This window comes from Zootoca vivipara, chromosome 10 (assembly GCF_965207765.1).
Source record: "Zootoca vivipara chromosome 10, rZooViv2.hap1.1, whole genome shotgun sequence".
Taxonomy (NCBI): domain Eukaryota; kingdom Metazoa; phylum Chordata; class Lepidosauria; order Squamata; family Lacertidae; genus Zootoca; species Zootoca vivipara.
The window spans coordinates 61,585,903-61,604,896 of record NC_142593.1 but is presented as its reverse complement, the minus strand read 5'-3'; the positions used below and the strand labels follow the sequence as shown (position 1 = coordinate 61,604,896).

The following is an 18,994-nucleotide window of genomic DNA, read 5'->3' as shown; positions in this document are numbered from 1 at the left end:
GAGGCGCGCACGCGGAGGGACCGCTCCCGGTCTCCTAGAGACCAATGACAGCCGAGAATGGGCGTGACTGGCTGGCAGCGAGGCCAATAGAGGAGGCGGGAGAGAGAGTCTGGGGGAGGCTGAGGGAGGGGAGCGGGGGTGGGGCGGAGCCCAGGGGGCGGAGCCTCCTTCCCTCGTTCGCCAAAGGGAGCGGCGTCTTGTCGAGATGGGCGTCGGACGGGGCCAATAGGCGTGCGAGGGCGGTGCAGGAGCGGGCCGTTGCTAGGCAGGGGCGGGCTCCCGGCCCCCGCACGCCCGAGGGCCAGGCTCCGGTAGGCGGGCGGGACGGGACGGGACGGAGGTGAGTCTCGTTTGGAGGGGGAGGAGGAGGGACGCGGCGCCCCACCTGACGAGGGGCGACGGGAGAGGAGCAGGGGGCGGGGCTCTGGCTCTGGTCCCGCCCCCATCGACCCCTGGAAGCGGCCTTGGCGGGGGAGGGGCTAATGGCTCCTCTCCCCCATGGATAGATGGGGGGGGGGTCCCGTCTTAGCTGTCCTATGCGGGGAGGGGCTGGAACTCGACCCCCTTCCTTGGGCCGGTGGGGGGACGGGCGGATAAAGGCTCCCAGGGAGGGGGGGGGGTGTTGGGCGAATTGTCGCCCCCTCCCCACTTTGCCCAGGCGGGCTCCCATTGCTGGTTTGTGGGAGGGGGTCCTGGCTGCGGAAGGGGGGAGGGGTGGAGGAGAGGACGGCCCCCCTTCCTTGCGCAGGGCAATTGGGGGTCTCCTGGGGGGGCCCTGGGGGTGTCGCTCCCCCCAGCCCAGCCAAACTCCCCTCCGCCTCGTCTTCCGCCCCAGGCGCCCCTTTCGCCCTGTCCGTCCTGACATGATGCCTATGGACCTCTCCTCCGCTTCCCCTTCGGGGCGCCTCCCCTGCCCCCCCCCCAGTCCCAGCTGCGAAGTGGGGCAGAGCACCCCCTCGCGAGGGCAGCCTTTGCGCGCTGCCAGGAGGGGCGAGAGTTGACTTTCCGGCTGTGAGTGCGGGTGTGTGTGTGTGTGTGTGTGTGTGTGGCAGGGGGCGGAGAAGTGGGGAGGGGCCTGGGGGCGGCCGCTGCTGCTGCCGGCTCCCTCTCCCCTGGCGCTGCTGCCTGTGTGTGTGGGCACCGGGTGGGCATGGCTGGCGATGATTCACTCGAAGTGTAGTCATGACATTTCTGCACGCTGACTCCCTGCCGTCTTTGTCGTCGTCGCTGGTGGCGCTGGAACTTGGTCCCTCTGCCTGCCCGAGCCAGCGCACGGCATTCCTGCCTGCCTGTCTGCCTGCGGGTGCCTGTGCGCGCTCCATCCCCTGCTCGCTCGCTCGCTCCCGCACACTCTGCGCGCCTTGACCAAACTTGGGCTTTGAGCGCTGCTGCTGCTGCTGCTGCCACTACTGAGTGACTCCCTCCGGCTGATATGCCAGCAATTCTGCTCTTCTGGAGCCGCGTGGAGAGGTACCCGCTTTCTTTTCTCCGGATCGGGACTCCGCTCTCCCTGCCCACCCTCAGGCAGGGGATGCGGAAGAACACCCCCCTTCCCAGTGGTCCAGCGCCAGCTGCATCCCTTGAGGGTCGGGGCCACGCGGCTGTGCCTGCCTCTAGTTCGGTGGTGGGTGAAATGCCCCTTTGTTTGGGAGGCAGAGGAGCGGCTGCCAGTTAGGGGACACCTGGCCCCCTGGTCCGGTCTGGGCTTCTCTGGAATCTCAGGGGACGGCTGTGGATTGTTTGAGAAGGACCATTGTGTAGCTGTTGTTTGCTTTTTTTGTCTGCCTGCAAAATCCCGCTGGGGTGGCCGCTGGGTGTTGGGGACTCTGAAGCGGACCAGGTGATCGGGCAGTGTGACCGGGGAGGGATCCCTGGACGGGGATCTCTCGCGCTCTTCCTTGTGGCTGCCGCTGCCGTGGCTTCGGATGGACGTCCAGCGACAGCCGAGAGTGGCTTTGGGAGCAGAGCGGCTTCCGGGTCGTCCCGAGCTGCCTCTTTGCTCAGCGGTGAGGTCTCCTGCTTACTTGCGCTTACTTGGGTTTCAGGAAGTGGAGTGACTGCATGCGCAGGTGCTAGTTAGACTCGGGAGTCAGCGTGGGGCTGGTGCTTTCCACATGCGCTTCAGGGATAGATGCTGCAGGGCAGGGAACACTGAACTCCACAAAGCGCCAAGCAAGAGTCACTTTTCTTGGCGTTCTCTGACACTGGTGGACCTCGCAGGGACAGCGTTAGCTTTGAGCTGATTGTCTCTTGTGTGGAAGCCTTGAAGTATGCATTCCGGGGTGGAGGGAAGGTTTTCGAGAGGCGGACTGTCTCCCCGCTTAGGCTTAAGAATTTGGCACGTTCTTCTCAAACACCGGTTCATTGAAGATGCCAAGCCGACTCCTGATGGCTCTGGGAGCTAAGTTGGCTACCCATTCCCTGCCCTGTTCTGTCCCTCATGGGGAAGGATCGCCAACAGGCTGTCCGGTGTGGGGCTCTGCACCTGCTGCTCAGTCTCCGAGGATGAGCAGAAGGGCAAGAGACTGGCACCCCCCCCCCTCAGCTGGGCAGGAAGGTTGGTAAGGTCTACTTTTCAGCCAGAGCACCCAGCAAGAAACCAATTAGAGGAGGAATCCTGACTGTCGAGTGATTTCATTGAGCATTTTCTGTGGCAAGCGGTGAGGGAGGGGGCTGCAGGAAAGCGCAGGAAGGGAAGCTTCTGGGAGGCTGCTGCCTTGTGAACCGCTGCTGCTCCCCAAATTCCCTCTGTCGGGGGAGCCTTTTGCCCTCTTCCTGAACAGCTGACTTCAGAGTCGAGTTGTGTGTGTTGGATCCAGGTCCCCTATCCGGCTCTGGCTCTGGGGAGGGGGCTGCTTTTGGAGCCTGGCTGCCGTGGTGAAGGGCTGCTTCCTGCTGCTGCCTCCATTCCTGGGCAACTGTTTTAGCGGCTGCATCTGGGAGCTCCAGGCCCCGCAAGCCATGTTCCGGATCAAGCTGGAGCCTTTAAAAATGAGCGCCTGGGCTATGAATGTGTTTGTGAAGTTTCGGTAAGTGGCTGCCTTGCCTGCTAGCGTTTGCCACGCTTGGGTGGTGGTCTGTCTGCTGGCATCCATCTTTGTCTCGTGTGCAGCGTCTGGCATCTGCTGTGGAGGGTGATGGATGGGGAGCTTGAGGAGAAGAGCCTGTGTCTCTCTTCTGATCCCCCCCCCCCCTGCCCCACATCACTCCCTTTGCTGGAGGATCAGAGGGGTTGATATCTGCCTGGCCTCCTGACCCAGCTCTGACATTGCCCAGGGTGGGGGGGGGCAGGATGATGGGCTGGAGATGCATATTGATTGTGCTTCGGAGGGAGCGGATGCTTAGTGGGTGGTCTTGGGGGTCCGGATCCCTTCGCAAAGGGGCTGGGCTGGGGTCGCCTTGCATTTTGTGTGTGGGTTTATCTGTGGAAAGGGCTGATATGTGTGATTTTGTGTGTTGTGGGGAATGGGCTCCTGTCCCCCTTCCGCTTGAGACTCTGTCAGGGCTGTGCTACCCAGGGATTCCTGAGAAGCACGCTCAGGCTTGCGCTGCTGAAACTGTGGATCTGGCTCCCGGTGGGTGGGAGGGGGTGATCCAGGGACTGAGTCGTGTATTACCAAAATCTGTGTGGGGTGCTGCTCCGAGAGGAGACCTATGAGGCTTGGCAGTGTTTCCTGCAGCTTGACGTCAGGCAGCCCCCACACAGAGAAGATCTTCTCTCCGCTCTTGTGGTGCCTGTTGGAGGGGGGCAGCTTCCACATGCCCTTCCAAGCTGGGGGAGCTGGGGGCAGGATCAGCCCTGCTGGGTCACTGTTGAGGCTGGGGGGGAGTCTCTCATCGCTTCCCTTCCACCCCTCCTTCCTGCATTGCAGGGGTTGGGCTACATAACCCTTAAGGGTCCCGTCTGAGTCCACGATTCCTCCTCCAGCCCCCCCCCTTTCCACCAGTGGAAGAGCCTGAGTCTATGCCCCTCAGAGCCTGAGTCTATGCCTTGGAACTTGTTCCTGGCCCCTGTCAAGTCCCTGTCAAGCTGCCATGCCAAGCACCCGAGACTTGGGCAGGGAATGTCTGCTCCAGCAGCATCTTGGAACTGTCGCCGTGGCTTCCGCATTCCTTGTTGCCAGTGTGTTCCAGAGCTGCTACCTGCCGCCAGGTGAGCTGCTTGGCCTGGGAATGCCATTCCTCCAGACGCAGCCTGGCATTTCAAGCCCACCTCCCGTGGGCCGCCTTGTGCGCCTGCCCCCTCCCTCCGTGTTCCCTGCGTGTCTAACAATAGAAACTCCCACCATGATGAGTGGGGCTGAGGAGCCCAGTCAGCGCTGCCCCCACCTGCTGGATCCTTATTTCCAGCTAGTGATCTCACTAATTAACAGAGGGAATTGCCGCTTCTGTGTCAGCGCCTCTCTTTCTGTCTCCCGGCTTACCCTTCAGAAGATGCCTCTCCAGGAAAGGGCTGAGTGTGATGTGTGGGGGCGCTCTGGGTGCCATGTGTCGGCAGCCGTGGGGCTGGCGGTGGAGGGGGCACCCACAGTGGGCCCTTAACCTTCTGCCCAGCAGAGAAGGAGGCTCTCAGCCATGCGGATGCAGAAGGGGGTGTCTTAAGGGCTTTGCCTGGCGAGAAGTGTCTGCAACTGTGACGTCAGAACCAGTGTTGGGGTCATGGTTGGAGTGTGGGATGAGGGCCTGTGCTTGTCCTATCATCTCTGGCGGAACTCCCTCCCCCAGGAGGCAGGGGTGGCAAGCCACCTAGAGCAGTGGTCATCAACCCCCGGGCCATGGACCGGTACCGGTCCGTGGATCAATTGGTACCGGGCCGCCCAAGGAACATTAAATACAATTAAATTAAAATTATTAAATCAAAACAATCTAAATAAAATATAAACAATCAACGCCCCCCCCCCTCAGCGGGCCGCAGTAAAATTACCCAACGTTGACTGGTCCACGGCGATAAAAAGGTTGGGGAGCACTGACCTAGAGGACCTCAAAAGATAACTGGGCAGGTTCATGGAGGAGGGGGCTATTGAGGGCTCCTGGCCTTCTGAACCCCAGTTGCTGGAAACCCCAGGAGGGGAGAGTGCGACTCTTGTGCTTGGGCCCAGCTTGCTCATTCCCGTAATGGGCGCCTGGTTGGCCACTGTGAGACCAGGATGCTGGACTAGGTGGGCCCTTGGCCGGATCCTGCAGGTGCTATTCTCAGGTGCTTATGGCAGGGAGAGACCCTGGGCTTCAGAGACCCAGGTCTTATCTTTTCTGACCGCAATTGCTCCGTCGGCCTCAGTTCCCCACCTGTGAATTGGGCATAGCGGTGACTTGCTTCACAGGCAGGAGACCCTACGAAGGCCACTGAGTCTGTTTCAAATTAAAAGTGGCCGCAGGCGTTTCATCTTGTGATCCCAGATACCACTGGAGCCTCTTGAAGGAACTTGGGACAGGGGAGTGCCTGGTTGCTTTGTCAGAGAAACGTTTTTGGTCCCCCGGGGTCGGGTGGGGAGAGAGGAAGGAGCGGCGCTGCTGGTGTTTGGGAGGCGGGGATGAGGAACTCCCCCAAGGAACCCCAAGGAACTTGGTGGGGTGGGAGACCATGAGCTGAGCAGGCAAGAGGGAGGCGGGTGCCGAATGCGAGAGTTTCTTTCTTGCTATGGCCTCATGTGTGACCTTCACAGAGCTGTTCAGTTTCTGGGAGGAAGTTGTTTCCGTGCTGTGTGTGTGAATCTCTTGGCAGGCATCCATTCGATGGTTGCTAGGGCTAGAACGGGGGCAGTCTCTGTGAAAAGACTCCCGGTTTTGTGTTTGTGTGTGTGTGCATTCTTTTTTATTATTTAAAAAAATGTAATATAGGGAAGACTGTGACCCTGATCAGTCTAGCCCAGGCATCCCCCAAACTCGGCCCTCCAGATGTTTTGGGACTACAACTCCCATCATCCCTAGCTAACAGGACCAGTGGTCAGGAATGATGGGAATTGTAGTCCTAAAAAGATATGGAGGGCCGAGTTTGGGGGTGCCTGGTCTAGCCATTGAGTGGCATCGGATGCTTTAGCATTTCCTGACAAAATTCCCCCTTCATTCCCCGCCTGCTTAGGCAAAAGTCATTGGGGACCAGTTCTGACTGGGAAATTTGCACGTGGGGGGACTGGCTGAAGCACCTCCCCTGCCTGAGACTCTTGCATCATGGGGTGGGTGGGGTGGGGGTGCCCAGAGATGGTTCTGGTTTGGCCCAAGATGGGCAGTCGCTGACCTCACATCTTATTTGGAGGTCAAGGTGTGATGTGGCCGTTTCAGATGCTCAGGATTTCAGACGCCAAGGCAGGGGAGGGTGTTTTGTGTGTGTTGGTGAGACAGCCCTTGAGGTTCATCAGAGTTCTGCAAACAGCGGAAAGAGAGGGGAGTTAGCAACAGGAAGCTGGGTCCCTGCCTGAATTCGGAAGCTCTGCAAAGGAAGGACTCCCTTTTGTGAAGGATTTTGTGCAAGGTCTGCTCTAGCGTCTGACCACCAAGAGGACCGGGCTGGACGTGGGTCTGAGACCTTTGAGTGGGGTGCGCAGCCAGAAGCGACCACCGTCCCTTAGATCTGACATGCCCCCTTGCTTGCCTGGGTGTGTCCTGTTTCCTTCCCCTCTCTGCGTTCCTGGTCACTTCCTCTGGCGTCCCTCTGCAAATCGCAGACTCTCCTCTCCTCCTTGGCGCTCACTTTTAAAAATAACTCCCCCCCCCCCGATTGCAAGATGTCTCCGTCTAACAGCTTCATCCTCTGCCGTCTTTCCGCTGGTACATGGTGGGAACATGTCCCCGCTTGAACTCCCAGTGCTGTATTGTTCTAAAAAGTTCTTTTAAGGCAATCTGCGAAAGCACAGAAGGGAGAGAGAAAAGCTGGGGGAAGGAATCCTTCCTTGGCTAATTAACCTCTCGTTCTGCTTCATTATGAAGCCTGCTTGCAACACATTCCTCTGCCCCCTTCCACGCTCCGGCAGCCCTGCCTTCTTCCTCCCCTTTTTGGGAATGCTGAGACCGGCCAGGCAGCCTCCCTGGCCGCCTGCTGCCCTCGACATACGCACGGCAGCTGCTTTTCCGCTGTCCGGTCCAAGGGCGGCCAGTTCTGTCCTTCCCAAGACTCCTTCCCTGCACACCTATTTGTGGCCTGGCAAAACTGGCCGTCCTCTCCAGTTACAGCGTCACGTGGTGCTGCCCTCCAAATAACAACACTGACCCATCCCTCTCGCTCTGCATTCTGCCCCCCCTGTGAATTGTGCAGGAGAGGAGGGTGAGTCAACCTCCTTAAAAATCCCTCCCCCAACCCAAACTGCTGACAGATCCAGAGGGGCAGCGGCTGGCAGAGCTCTGAGAGGCCTTCCCCAGGCCCCAGCCTTGGCGTTTGGGCACTAGAACCTCGACCGCCCCCCTCCCGTAGCACAGGTTGGTGCTGAGCTAGCAGGCAGCCGTGTGGACCGACTGACCGGGGACGGAGGGGGTGTGGAGGAGCCGTTTGGTGGTCTGCCTGGAGTCCTTGAGGCCTTTCTGATGCCCCCTCTCCCTCTCTCTCCTCTCCCTCCCCAGGAATAAAGAGTCGTCGTCGTCGTCGTCGGCTGGGACCGTCTCCACCACCAACATGGGGAAGGACTACTACAAAACGCTGGGGATCCAGTCTGGAGCCAACGAAGACGAGATCAAGAAGGCCTATCGGAAGATGGCCTTGAAGTACCACCCGGATAAGAACAAGGACCCCAACGCGGAGGAGAAGTTCAAGGAGATCGCGGAGGCCTACGATGTGCTGAGCGACCCCAAGAAGCGGGCCGTCTATGACCAGTACGGGGAAGAAGGTAAGCGGGTGGCCGGGTCTCTTGGCTTGCGGTTTATTTGGGTGGTTGGGTGGGTGGGTCTAGGCCTGCCTCCTGGTCACAGCCCCTCCCTGTGCAGCTGCCGGCTTGCAGGGATCAAGACGCCCTAATCCAGCCGCTGGCCTGATGTGCCGGAGGGAGTGTCTTGGCCTGTTTCCCTGTGATAACCTTTGAAGGGCACCTGTGGAGCCACTTCACCCACCTTTGCAGCAAAGGCGGCTAAGTGGGGAGGAAAGCCCCCTTGTGGGCCTGGGGTGTGGTAAAAGCTGACGACAGCGCTAGTTCTAGCTTCAGCTCCCTGGAGAAATGGGCACTTTTAATGGCACCGATGGCAAGGACTTGGTTCCTCCTGGAGTGTGTGGAAATGCAGTGGCGGAATGATCTGTGGGTGCAAACATCTTCCCTGTGGCATAATTGAGGCTTGGCTCATGCCGTTTCCTTCTCCGCTTCCTTTTCAGTACATGCTGCCGTGTGTGAGTGAGTGAGAGAGAGAGAGAGAGAGAGAGAGAGAGAGAGAGAGCCTTTCCCAATTTTAGTAATAGCTCCTTGTTTCATAAGCAAACCCAGGCTGTTGGCAGGGAACATGTCAGGTTCTGCAGGAGGAAGGGAGCTGCTGGCAAATAGCAGGGGTGTTAATCAGCCCATCCAGCCCAGGACTTGCTGAGCAGAAGGTCTCAGATAAACAACCTCCGGCAGAGTTTATCCAAATTCTGGCCTGGAAATGCATGTTCTTTGATCGGAAGAAGTTACACAGATTGAGTGAAATTGCATGCATTTGCTCTATGTGAATCTAGATTCTGAAGTATCGTTTTTAAACTAATTTAGAGGGGCAGCAGGGGACATTTGACAGGGGACATGGGAACGGGTTAGGGGGCTCCTGGGGGTGGGCCAGTAGCTGATGCCTTGACTTCTTCCTGCTGGCTCCTCCCCTCCCTCCTCCACCTTCTTGCAGTCCCACAGTTTCGCTGCCAACTTAAGGGCCAGTCTGCTTTTTTTATCGTGTGACCAAAGTGCGGAGGGGGCCGGAGGAAGATGGGATGCTCTCCTGGGGCAGCTTCGAGGTGCCAGGAGGAGCATCTGGCTTCCAGCTTTGGTCTGGAAATAAAAGCTGGGCTCTGGCAGGTGCCCTCTGCCGCCTGCTGCCTCCTGGGACTTGGGTGTGTGTCTCATGAGGCCACAGTTGTGATTGACAACATGAAATTGCTGTAATTTCAGCTAAAAGCTGCAATTCTCTTTCCTGAGGGGAATAAGCGAGTCCTTAGAAGAACCCGGCCCCATTAAGATGCTTTCTCTCTGGGATCCAGTGGAAAGCTCTGGCTGCTAAGGAGGGAGGGGGCAGGCCCTCTGGGAGGCCAGAGAGCTCTCTTGGCCACGCTCTGTCCTCTTTCCTGGGGGGGGGGGCAGGGCTGTTGGGGATGCTGCACCAGAATGTCTTGCTATTAAAAGCTTTGCAGCTGCAGGTTCGCTGGCTGCTAAATGGGGACCCAGAAAGTGCTGGCCTGGCTCTGCTCCTCTTTGCAGCCTCTCAATCTCCCTTTTCTCTCCCCAAGTTCTGGGCTGTTGGCACCCCTGTCTCCCCTGGCCTTTCGTCTTGCCGCCTGGTCTCCTGTTGGGCTTGGAAGCATCCAGCCTCCCCCCGCTCAGTCTCTGCTGTTGCAGGAACCCTTGCTCATCTTGCAGCTTAGAGGGGAGGAAGCTCCCCTGCCTGCACACTTTTTGAACCATGGAATTGCAGAGTTGGAAGGGACCCCATGGGTCATCTAGCCCAACCCCCTGCTATTCAGGAATATCAGCTAAAGCATCCCTGACAGACGGCCATTCAGTCTGTTCCACTGCCCAACAGCTCTTACCGGCAGAAAGTTGCTCCTGGTGTTTAGTCCGAATCTCCTTTCTTGTAACTCAACGTCTGGCTTTGGGCTGAAGTCCCAAATGATGCCCACTGTAATCTCAGTGTGGGTCCCCCCTCCCGGATTCTCAGCTGGGCTCCTTGCAGTGCACAACCTTGCCATGACATGGGGCTTGGTTGGGCCAGGGGGAATGGGGGTGTCCTGAAGGCATTTTAAGGGGATACATGAGCGCTCTGCTGAAAGGCAAAGGGCCAGCACCCTGGGGTCACGTACGGCTTCTGTGTCCTGCACTGTTGGATTTCTGGCCCTCTCACTGGGGAACCTGTGAAGATCCTGCCAGTGGCCCATCTCACCCAGCTTTCTGTTGTCACTGGGACCCACCAGGTGCCCAGATGAGAAACCCACAAGCGGGACCCGAGCACAAGAGCCCTCTCCCCTCCCACAGCCTCCAGCAGATCTCCCCCGGGAATCCTGGAAGCTGATTTCTTAAGGATGCTGTAACTCTGTAAGGGGTAAACTACAGTTCCCAGGATTCATGGTGGTGGTGGTGGTGAAATAAGAAACTAAGAAGAGCCTGCTGGATGAGGCCAGTGGCCCACCTAGTCCAGCATCCTGTTCTCTCTCACAGGGTCACAAGAGCATCTCTCCCCTCCTGGGGTTTCCAGCAACTGGTATTCAGGAGCACGGCTGGGCTGCCGCGAGCTGTGGAGGCAGAACAGAGCCCTCCTGGCCAGCAAGCATCAAATGTTTGCCCAGGTTTTTGGCTGGCAAATTCAGGCTGCCCATTTCTGCTTCTCTTAGTGAGTTTGGTGTGTTTTTAGCCCTCCTTTCCAGAGCAGCTGCTTGATGGTCCCCCCGCTCTCTCTGTGGTTCTATTCCAGGGCTCAAAACTGGTGGCGGCTCGTCGGGCACCCCTGGGAACACCTTCCACTACACCTTCCATGGGGACCCCCACGCCACCTTCGCCTCCTTCTTTGGGGGCTCCAACCCCTTTGACATCTTCTTCACCAGCGGCCGCTCCCGGGTCTTCAACGGCTTCGACCACGACGACATGGACATCGACGACGACGAGAGCGGCGACCCGTTCAGCGCCTTTGGCCGGTTTGGCTTCAACGGGCTCAATGGCGTCCACCGCCGGCACCCGGAGCCCATCCACATGCGCCGGAAGGTCCAGGACCCGCCCGTGGTCCACGAGCTCAAGGTGTCCCTGGAGGAGATCTACCACGGGGCCACCAAGCGGATGAAGATCACCCGCCGGCGGCTGAACTCGGACGGCCGGACCATGCGGACGGAGGACAAGATCCTGAACATCGTCATCAAGCGCGGCTGGAAGGAAGGCACCAAGATCACCTTCCCCAAGGAAGGAGACGCCACTCCGGACAACATCCCCGCCGACATCGTCTTCATCCTGAAGGACAAGCCCCACTCACTCTTCCGGAGGGACGGGACAAACATCATCTACACGGCCATGATCAGTCTGAAAGAGGTGCGTCCTCCAGTCGAGGAGGGGCGGGGTAGGGACTTTGCGCGTCCCCTGTGGGGCTGCAGGCGAGAGGTTGGCACAGGAGGGCAGGGGCTGGGGGGGCAACCTTGCTGGGTTCTTGCCTGCTATTTGCTGCCCCACTCCCTCCTGGCAAAGAAGGGGCCTTTCCTGTGTTTTCCAGGGTTTTAGAGGGTGCAATTCCTTTGGGATAAAGGGTACGTTGGCAGAAAAAGCTGTTTGTGGTGGGCTCTCCTTCACTTTTCAAGCAGAGGGTGGAAGGCCTTCTGCCAGGGATTCGCCGGCTGTGATTCCAACATTGCTGGGGGTTGGACTGGATGACCCTCAAGGTCCCTTCCAACCCTACAATTCTGTGATATGTGGTGAAGCAACATGACGAGAAGAGGAAGCTTGATGCCCTGAGGTGTACAGGCAGGCAGGCAGGCAGGCAGGCAGGCATCTGTGAAGCTACCCAAAGAAAGAGGATAGCCTACCCTAGAAGGGGTTGAAGACCTCCTGCATTGCAGGGGGTTGGACTAGATGAGCCTTGGGGGTCTCTTCCAACTCTGCAGTTCTATGATTCCGCGATTCCTGCAGAGGCAGACTCCAGTAGGCCTGGACAAAGAGAGGCAGAGTGAGGGCAAGCCTTGTAGACGGCCGGGTGGCAGCTGCTTCCTCCAAAATCAGGAGATAAAATGAAATCGAGACATGTAAAAAGTTCCTAGATTCTCCCCTTTGTTTTAAAGATGCTGGAAGGTCGCAGCTGTTAAAGGAAACGATAAGATTGACAGAACGGGCCTTTGTCTGAAGGAAACAAATAAAATAAGCCTTTTGTTACAAGTCTACCCCCCCCCCACCGGATTCCTCAGCTTGTGTATAGTTCAGTCTTTGCACAACCTTTGAATCTGGCTAAAGATGTGAGCCACGTGCTGGGTGCTTCTCTTAAGGAGAGAGACGGAGGGCAGGTTAGGGGGAGATGGGAGGCCTCTGGCACTCGACAGGTGGGGAGGGGGCTCAAGAGGCGCTCTCCCAATGGATCCCCTGAGTCTTCACCTTTTCCCCCTCTCTCCCATCAACACCAAGTCATTCTATGCTCTCACCCTTTCCCAGACAATTGCATTGGCGCACAAGCTCCTGTCTTTTACGCTGCATCAGGGCTTCCCAAACTCGGGTCTCCAGCTGTTGTGGGACTACAACTCCCACCATCCCTGACCACTGGTCCTGCTAGCTAGGGATGATGGGAGTTGTAGTCCCACAACAGCTGGAGACCCGAGTTTGGGAAGCACTGTGCAGCATACAGGAAGTACGTTTAAGAAGCTGGTGTAGGGATCAGGTTGTGGTGGGACTGGATCGCAGCCGTTGGACCCTGGATGCCTGGCCCCCAAGCTCATGGAGTGGCCTTGGGCCTCCTCCTCCCTCCTGGCTTAAGCTGCCTTGCAGGGTTGTTGCTTTAGGCCTCTGTAAAGGAGAAGCTTGTCTGGTCTTCTGCCCGCACAATCTCTCCCATTCCTAGTTCTTCAGCTGGCCTTCCTCCTCCGTCTTTTCCTCTTGGGTGGGAGCCAGTCAGGGCCATTTGGGCATCTGCTGTGAAATTGCTCTCCTTTGTGCTTGTTGGCAGGCGAAGCCCCAAGGCATGTGGATTTTCCCGGAGATACTGTGGGCTGGAACAAATTTATCCATTGCTAAAAGTCTGCGGGTGGCTCCTTGGGAAGTGTGTGTGTGTGTGGGGGGGAGGCTGGAGACACAGCGGCTTCCAAGCTGAAATGCTGACAATTCTGGACTGGTGTTGGGGATGTGGGGCCATGGGAGACGTTGCTGTAGACCCACAGACCTGAGGGAGAGCTTTAAAGGGTTCTGAACAGGACAGAATGGGGCTGGAAACAACTAAGGAAGCTGCTCTCCCCAATGGCACATATGCAGCCTGGGGCACTGCCGGCCAGTTACAAGGGGCCACCAGGACCAGGTGATCTGAGCAAGCTGACCTGGTCTCTTGTCGCAGCCGGGCTAACGTGGAGGAAGGTGGGGTGGGACGCCTTCTCAATGCAACATCTCGCCGTTATGTCATACTTTGAGCCCAACCGCTGTCTCCCAGGAAGAAGGTTGCATAAAAGCAAGTGCATCGCTTGCAGTTAAACTATGGAACTCGCTTCTGCAGGAGGCAGTTATGTTCTGAAGGCTGCCTTAAGGCCTCAACTTCATGTCCCTAGTTAGGAGCTGCCTCTGGTGTACCTTAGGAAGCCTGGCAGACCTGCAGAGTCTCTGGGGAACCTCAAGACTTGTTGCTCAGGGTCCCATCGGGAGAGAAGCGAAAGACTCTCTCCAAAGCGGAGAGACTCAGCCAGTTTTTTGCTCCCCAAAGTTCCCTGCTGTACAATTCTGGGGCTAATAAAACAACCCCTGTGTTGCAAATCAAAGTCCAAACACTTGAAAAAAGGAGGCAACATGTTGGCCAATCTTGAGTGAAAAATTAGTGACTTTAATCCGCAGTAAATTATAAGACAGCAATCCAGGTAATATACTGTTTCGACTGATACTTCGTCAGTTATACAACTACAATAAATCAAACAAATATGAGTCAATAATCATGTCAATCACATCGATAAATGATACAATATAGACAGGTCAACAGCCAGTATGAATACACATCTAAATAGTCCATATTGCTTACATCATGCAAAAATTCGGGAAGATACAGCAATAAAACAAAAATCATAATAAAATGCAAATAAAAAATGCAACATACCTAATGTTTGTGGGTGTCCTGCGGAGCAAGGGTCATAAACATATGTAACCCCTGCTGTCAGTTACACAGAACAAAGAACTTAATATACACTAACCCAACAGGACACACCCTAGTTAACAAGGGTTACGGAGATGTTAAAGTGACATGCACCCCAAGGTCCTGAGAGTGATCTAATTAAATAAAACAGCTTAAATCAAATTTTTGCATGATGTAAGCAGTATATTACCTGGATTGCTGTCTTATAATTTACTATGGATTAAAGTCACTAATTTTTCACTCAAGATTGGCCAACGTGTTGCCTCCTTTTTTCAAGTACAATTCTGGGGGACAGGGAGAGACAGGAGGGTGCAGAAGGGAGCCCCCTCCCTGCCACCTTCCTCTTCCACACCACACAGGTCAGGGTTAAGGAAGAACCTTTGGCTGCTCTATTTCTGCAGTGGTGGGTAAAAATAGCCCCTGGTCCAGGCCTGAGCTGCTGCTGCCTCTGCCATTCCAGACCATTATCCTTGAAGTTGGCAGGAGAAGATCCTCGAAAGTTTTAACTTCCTGGAAGTAGCATGTCTCTCTCTCTCTCCCCCCCCCCCCGCTACACAGAGGACTGAAAGCCAAAGCCGCCCCCTCCCGCGGACTCTTGCTTTCATGAGCCTTTGGAGGCCACTGGCTGCCAAGCGGGCAAAGGCCGCTGTGTGTGCAACAGCTGAGCAGGCGCTGGAAGCCACGGCCGGCCAGCGCCCCCCCCCCATCCAGTTCTGGTTCCCTTGCTGGGGATTAAGCCATAAAGCCTCTCTAAATTTAGCCTGTGCAGGCTCTGTCGCTCGGGCACAGTGCAGGTTGCCGGCTGGGATTTCATAATTCTGCCCCCCCCCGATGTTTCCTTTTCTGATTCTTTGGGGGTGGGTTGGGTTTCAGGGGCGACATAATAGAAATGTTCTGAAAGAAAGCGCATTTTTAAAAACACCAGGTATTGTGTGCATCTGGTGGCTGTTCCCTGAGCCTGCCTAAAATAACACTGTGCCATTATTTATTATGTGAGTCCTAATGTATATATTGCATTGTTTTAATTTTCTAAGAGTTTAATCTTCTATGTGTTTCTTGGTGTTTGCATGTCATCTGCATTGCTTCGATCTGTTGCAAGCCCTGAGCCTGGCCTAACTCTGCCTCCTCCTTCTCTTGCAGGCCTTGTGCGGCTGCACCGTCAACATTCCCACCGTGGACGGGCGCGTCATCCCGCTGCCCTGCAACGACATCATCAAGCCGGGCACCGTGAAGAGACTGCGTGGCGAAGGGCTGCCTTTCCCCAAGGTGCCCACCCAGCGCGGGGACTTGATTGTAGAGTTCAAAGTCCGCTTCCCGGACAGAATAGCCCCCCAGACCCGGCAGATCCTCAAGCAGCACCTCCCCTGCTCTTAGGGCCCCCCCTCCGGGCTGGACGGCCCCCGGCCTCCCTGCCAGGCCGGCCACCTTGCCTTCCGAGCAGCAATACTTCACTCACGGGTGCTGCGGTCCACTTGGCCTTCGCGATGCACGGGGAGGGGGAAGTGCCCCCGGCTGCCCACCCATGCCCTCCTTTTCCAAGAGACGCTCTGGCCTGGCTTGTGTGTGCGCTCCCTCTTTTGCCCCACGGCCCGGCTGGCACCCACTCTCTCTCTCCCCCCCCCCTCTCCCTCTCGAGCCTGGTGCAAGCCTCGAGCCCCCTCTCGCCGCTCCTGGAGGGTTTCTACTGGGCAGTTTGACAAGCGGCCGGCCGTCGGAAGCACTTGGGACGTGGCTTCCCCCAACCCACTCCGGTGTAAATAGGACCCGGACTTCTCTCCTGCTTCCTGCGGACGGTCTGAGGACCTTTGTGCTCTGGCTGCCACTGAGGCAATGTGCCAAGGAGCCACCCGATCCTGCCTTGCAGAAGCAGGGCCCGCCCACACCTGGACTGGGCCCCCACGGTGCCACCTGCCCTTCCTCCGTCGCTGTGTGTTTCCGTGTGGAATGGAGAAGGCCTGCTCTTGCCCTCGGCTCCCACACCACCTTCGCTTCGGAGCCCACAAGACGGCTCTGCGGAGCCAGGCCAAGCTCAGCTTCATCCGGCGAGCCAACCTGCCGCTTTTGCCACGGAGCTCGAGGCCTGCTTGGCTTGGCAGCTCCTTTGTCGCTTAATAGAAACTTTGCAAGGGTTGCTTTCTACTGTCTGGTGTGGTTCATCTGAGGGCTCCCCCCCTTTTTTTGCGGGAGCCAGGGGTGGGAGAAGCCGGCCTGAGAAGGGCACAAGCTACGTAGGCCTCAAGGTTCAGAGCCAGGGTCCGAGGAGAGGTCCGAGAGGGGGGTGTATGGGTGCGTGTCTAGGGGCACAGGGGGAGCCATTTTTCAGGGAGATCCGGAAGGGCCAGGCCAGCGTGGGGAAGAGGAGGAGGAGAGTCGCCGGGAGAGCTGCTTGTGTGGTGCTTTATTTAGAGGCTGCATTTTTAAAAACTTTTCCGAGGGACATTTTCAGAGAAGCATTTCTTATCCTCTCCAGCGGAGACTTTGCTCCACCCGCAGGGACGTCTCTGGGAAGTGAGGGGGGCTTGACTTCCAAAGGGTTTTGACGCTGTTTTGCAAAAGCACCCTTTCTCCTGCCCACCCCCTGTTAAAACCCCTCCCTGACAAAATGTGGTGCCAAAACCTGGGGATCTCTGACTTACCGTTTTGCCTGTTTGGAAGCCACTTTCTCTGACTTGAAACGGGGGCGCCTGCCTGGGCTGCCCACAGCGGTGCCCCGGGGTGGGGGGTGGGGGGGTGGCGAGCAGAGTGACCGCCTGCTTCAGCCTGGCTTTTTTTCCTGAGCTGACCCTTGGCTGCCTCCGACTTGCCCTGTGGTCGGGCGGAGAGTCTGCCGCGGCTTCCTGTATAGCTGTACAGAACCTCACACTTTGGGTCCTTTTAATGTGCAATTTTTCTCTCTGAGGAGATTGAAACTGTTAACGCAGTGTTGAACTTACCAACCAGTTTGAATGGTTAAGGCGATGCCTTTCTTTGCCCCCCCCCCAATGTGTGTGTGTTTTTTTTTTAAACAAATACAAAAAAACTCAGGCTGCTGGTGGTTGTGGCAGGGCTGGTGGGAGAGAGCGGAACTGGGAGCTCCTTTGGGGTTTTTCTCCGTTTCAGGGAGACCCCGAGTGGTTTTATAGCGGGTTTTTTGTATTTCTTTATTCTTTTGTAATGTCCCGTATTAATATTTAAAGAAAATAAAGTATTTTAAAAATAGTTTCTTTGTGTGCCTTCGTATTACTGTGCCTGCCGCGGAGGGGGGATGGAAACTGCCTTGTCCTTGCAGTGTTTTGCACCGGGAGACCTCTCTCTGCCTGGCTCTGCTTCCCCTTAAAGAACCGGAGAGTCACTGAGCTGGTTTGGCTGGTTTGATCGCACTCCAAGATGCAGTCTTCCAGGTCACACAGGTCCAGGACTCTTCAGGCTGGTCCTTAAAACCAAATGTATGTGGCAGGGTATGGAGCTAACACCCAACAATTAATATTTGCAGACTTTTTCAGCAAGTTGAGGGAAGGTTGCAATGTATTTTTTTGCTGCATTAACTGCAAACATGTCACAGAGCAAGTGTTGAAGTTACACGCAGCTTGTCTGAGTCCGGATCAGTGAATGCAAAGATACTTGATTGAAAAACGCTTGCTGTTTCCATTGAGCGCAGGGGCAGCTAACCTCTCTCTCTCTCTCTCACACACACTTTTTATTAGATTTTTATGTTTTACGATTTAGAATATTCATTTAGACAACCTTAAAATACCAGTGACTTCCCTTCTTCTCTTTCCATGATTCGTTTTGTATAACATAAATTCCTGCATATTTTATACGAACTAAACCATTCAGTATTGCATTATTACTTCCATCGAAACTTATTTACACTGTTGGATTTAATGCTGCCGATGTTTTCATGTGTACACAACTCCCCCCCCCCCATATATTCAATAAACATTTTCCAATCTCCTTTAAAGAAATGTTCTTCTTGTTCTCTTATTCTGTAAATTAGATCTGCAAGCTGGGCATATTCCGTCAATTTAAGTTGCCATTCTTGTCACCTTTCAGGTGATGTTGGGCTATGAAAATCCCATCAGCTCTGACCACGGTGACCAGAGAGATGATGGGAATTGTAGTCCTGGAAGACTGCCCCCCCACCCCAAAAGGTTTCCAAAGCTCCAGAATGTTTGAATGTGCCCAATCTGCATTTTGGAATCAAGATATTCCTTCGTCGAGACCCGTGCACTTCATGCCACAACCTGGACAGAGAGAGAGGGGGGGGGAGAGAGAGAGAGCTTGAGACCTTTCTGTATTTTGGATTTCTGCAAAGGAAAAAACGACCAAAGCTTTTCCTTGCTCTGCCTCTGAGGTCCCTGTGCCACCCAAGAACGATTTGTAGCCTAGACTACAGTGACCTATATATGCAAAGCTTTAAAGGATGCTAATTTGGAGTTCAATATCAGGCTACGCGTGCTGGCTTTTCCACACAGATCCTTTGCATCCTTTGAAGTATTTTTGAATAGATTTGTCTCTTGCCTTCTGCTGCGGTTGCTGAGTGGCCTTTAATGTGTGCTTTCCAATTTAATCTCGCCACTTCTGGAGCTCCCTGCTCTCACCAAAGGGACCCACAATCTTCCCCTCCACCCACCCATAGTGCTGTTGTTCTGTGGATTAGCTAACCTGATTATTTCCCTTCTTACTAAAAAGGTGACACCAGTTAACTTGGCAGTGTTTTTTTTTTAATATAAAAAAAATGCATGTACTTATCAGAAGTCAGCCCTGAGTGCTCCCTGGAAGGACAGATCGTGAAGCTGAGGCTCCAAGACTTTGGCCACCTCATGAGAAGAGAAGACTCCCTGGAAAAGACCCTGATGTTGGGAAAGATTGAGGGCACAAGGAGAAGGGGACGACAGAGGACAAGATGGTTGGACAGTGTTCTCGAAGCTACGAACATGAGTTTGACCAGACTGCGGGAGGCAGTGCCTGGTGTGCTATGGTCCACGGGGTCACGAAGAGTCGGACACGACTAAACGACTAAACAACAACTTATCAGAAGTACAGCTTCTGATAAGTACAGCCCTGCCCTGCCCTC

At 55.7% G+C, this 18,994-nt stretch overlaps 1 protein-coding gene across 7 annotated transcripts; it reads left to right on the top strand.

Annotated features, from left to right (window-relative positions):
• Window positions 1-214: 214 nt before the first annotated feature.
• On the top strand, window positions 215-17,136 carry DNAJB5 (DnaJ heat shock protein family (Hsp40) member B5). Of its 7 annotated transcripts, none has more exons than XM_035100764.3 (4): window positions 215-340; window positions 7,552-7,814; window positions 10,561-11,165; window positions 15,079-17,136. In XM_035100764.3, exons 2-4 carry the CDS (start codon window positions 7,604-7,606, stop codon window positions 15,310-15,312), a joined length of 1,050 nt encoding a protein of 349 aa, XP_034956655.1. In that variant the 5' UTR covers window positions 215-340; window positions 7,552-7,603; the 3' UTR covers window positions 15,313-17,136. The 7 variants fall into 7 exon arrangements, with proteins under 7 accessions (XP_034956655.1, XP_034956653.1, XP_034956657.1 ...); XM_035100762.3 differs by lacking the exon at window positions 215-340 and adding an exon at window positions 1,051-1,470; XM_035100766.3 differs by lacking the exon at window positions 215-340 and adding an exon at window positions 1,053-2,006.
• The last annotated feature ends 1,858 nt before the right edge of the window (window positions 17,137-18,994 follow it).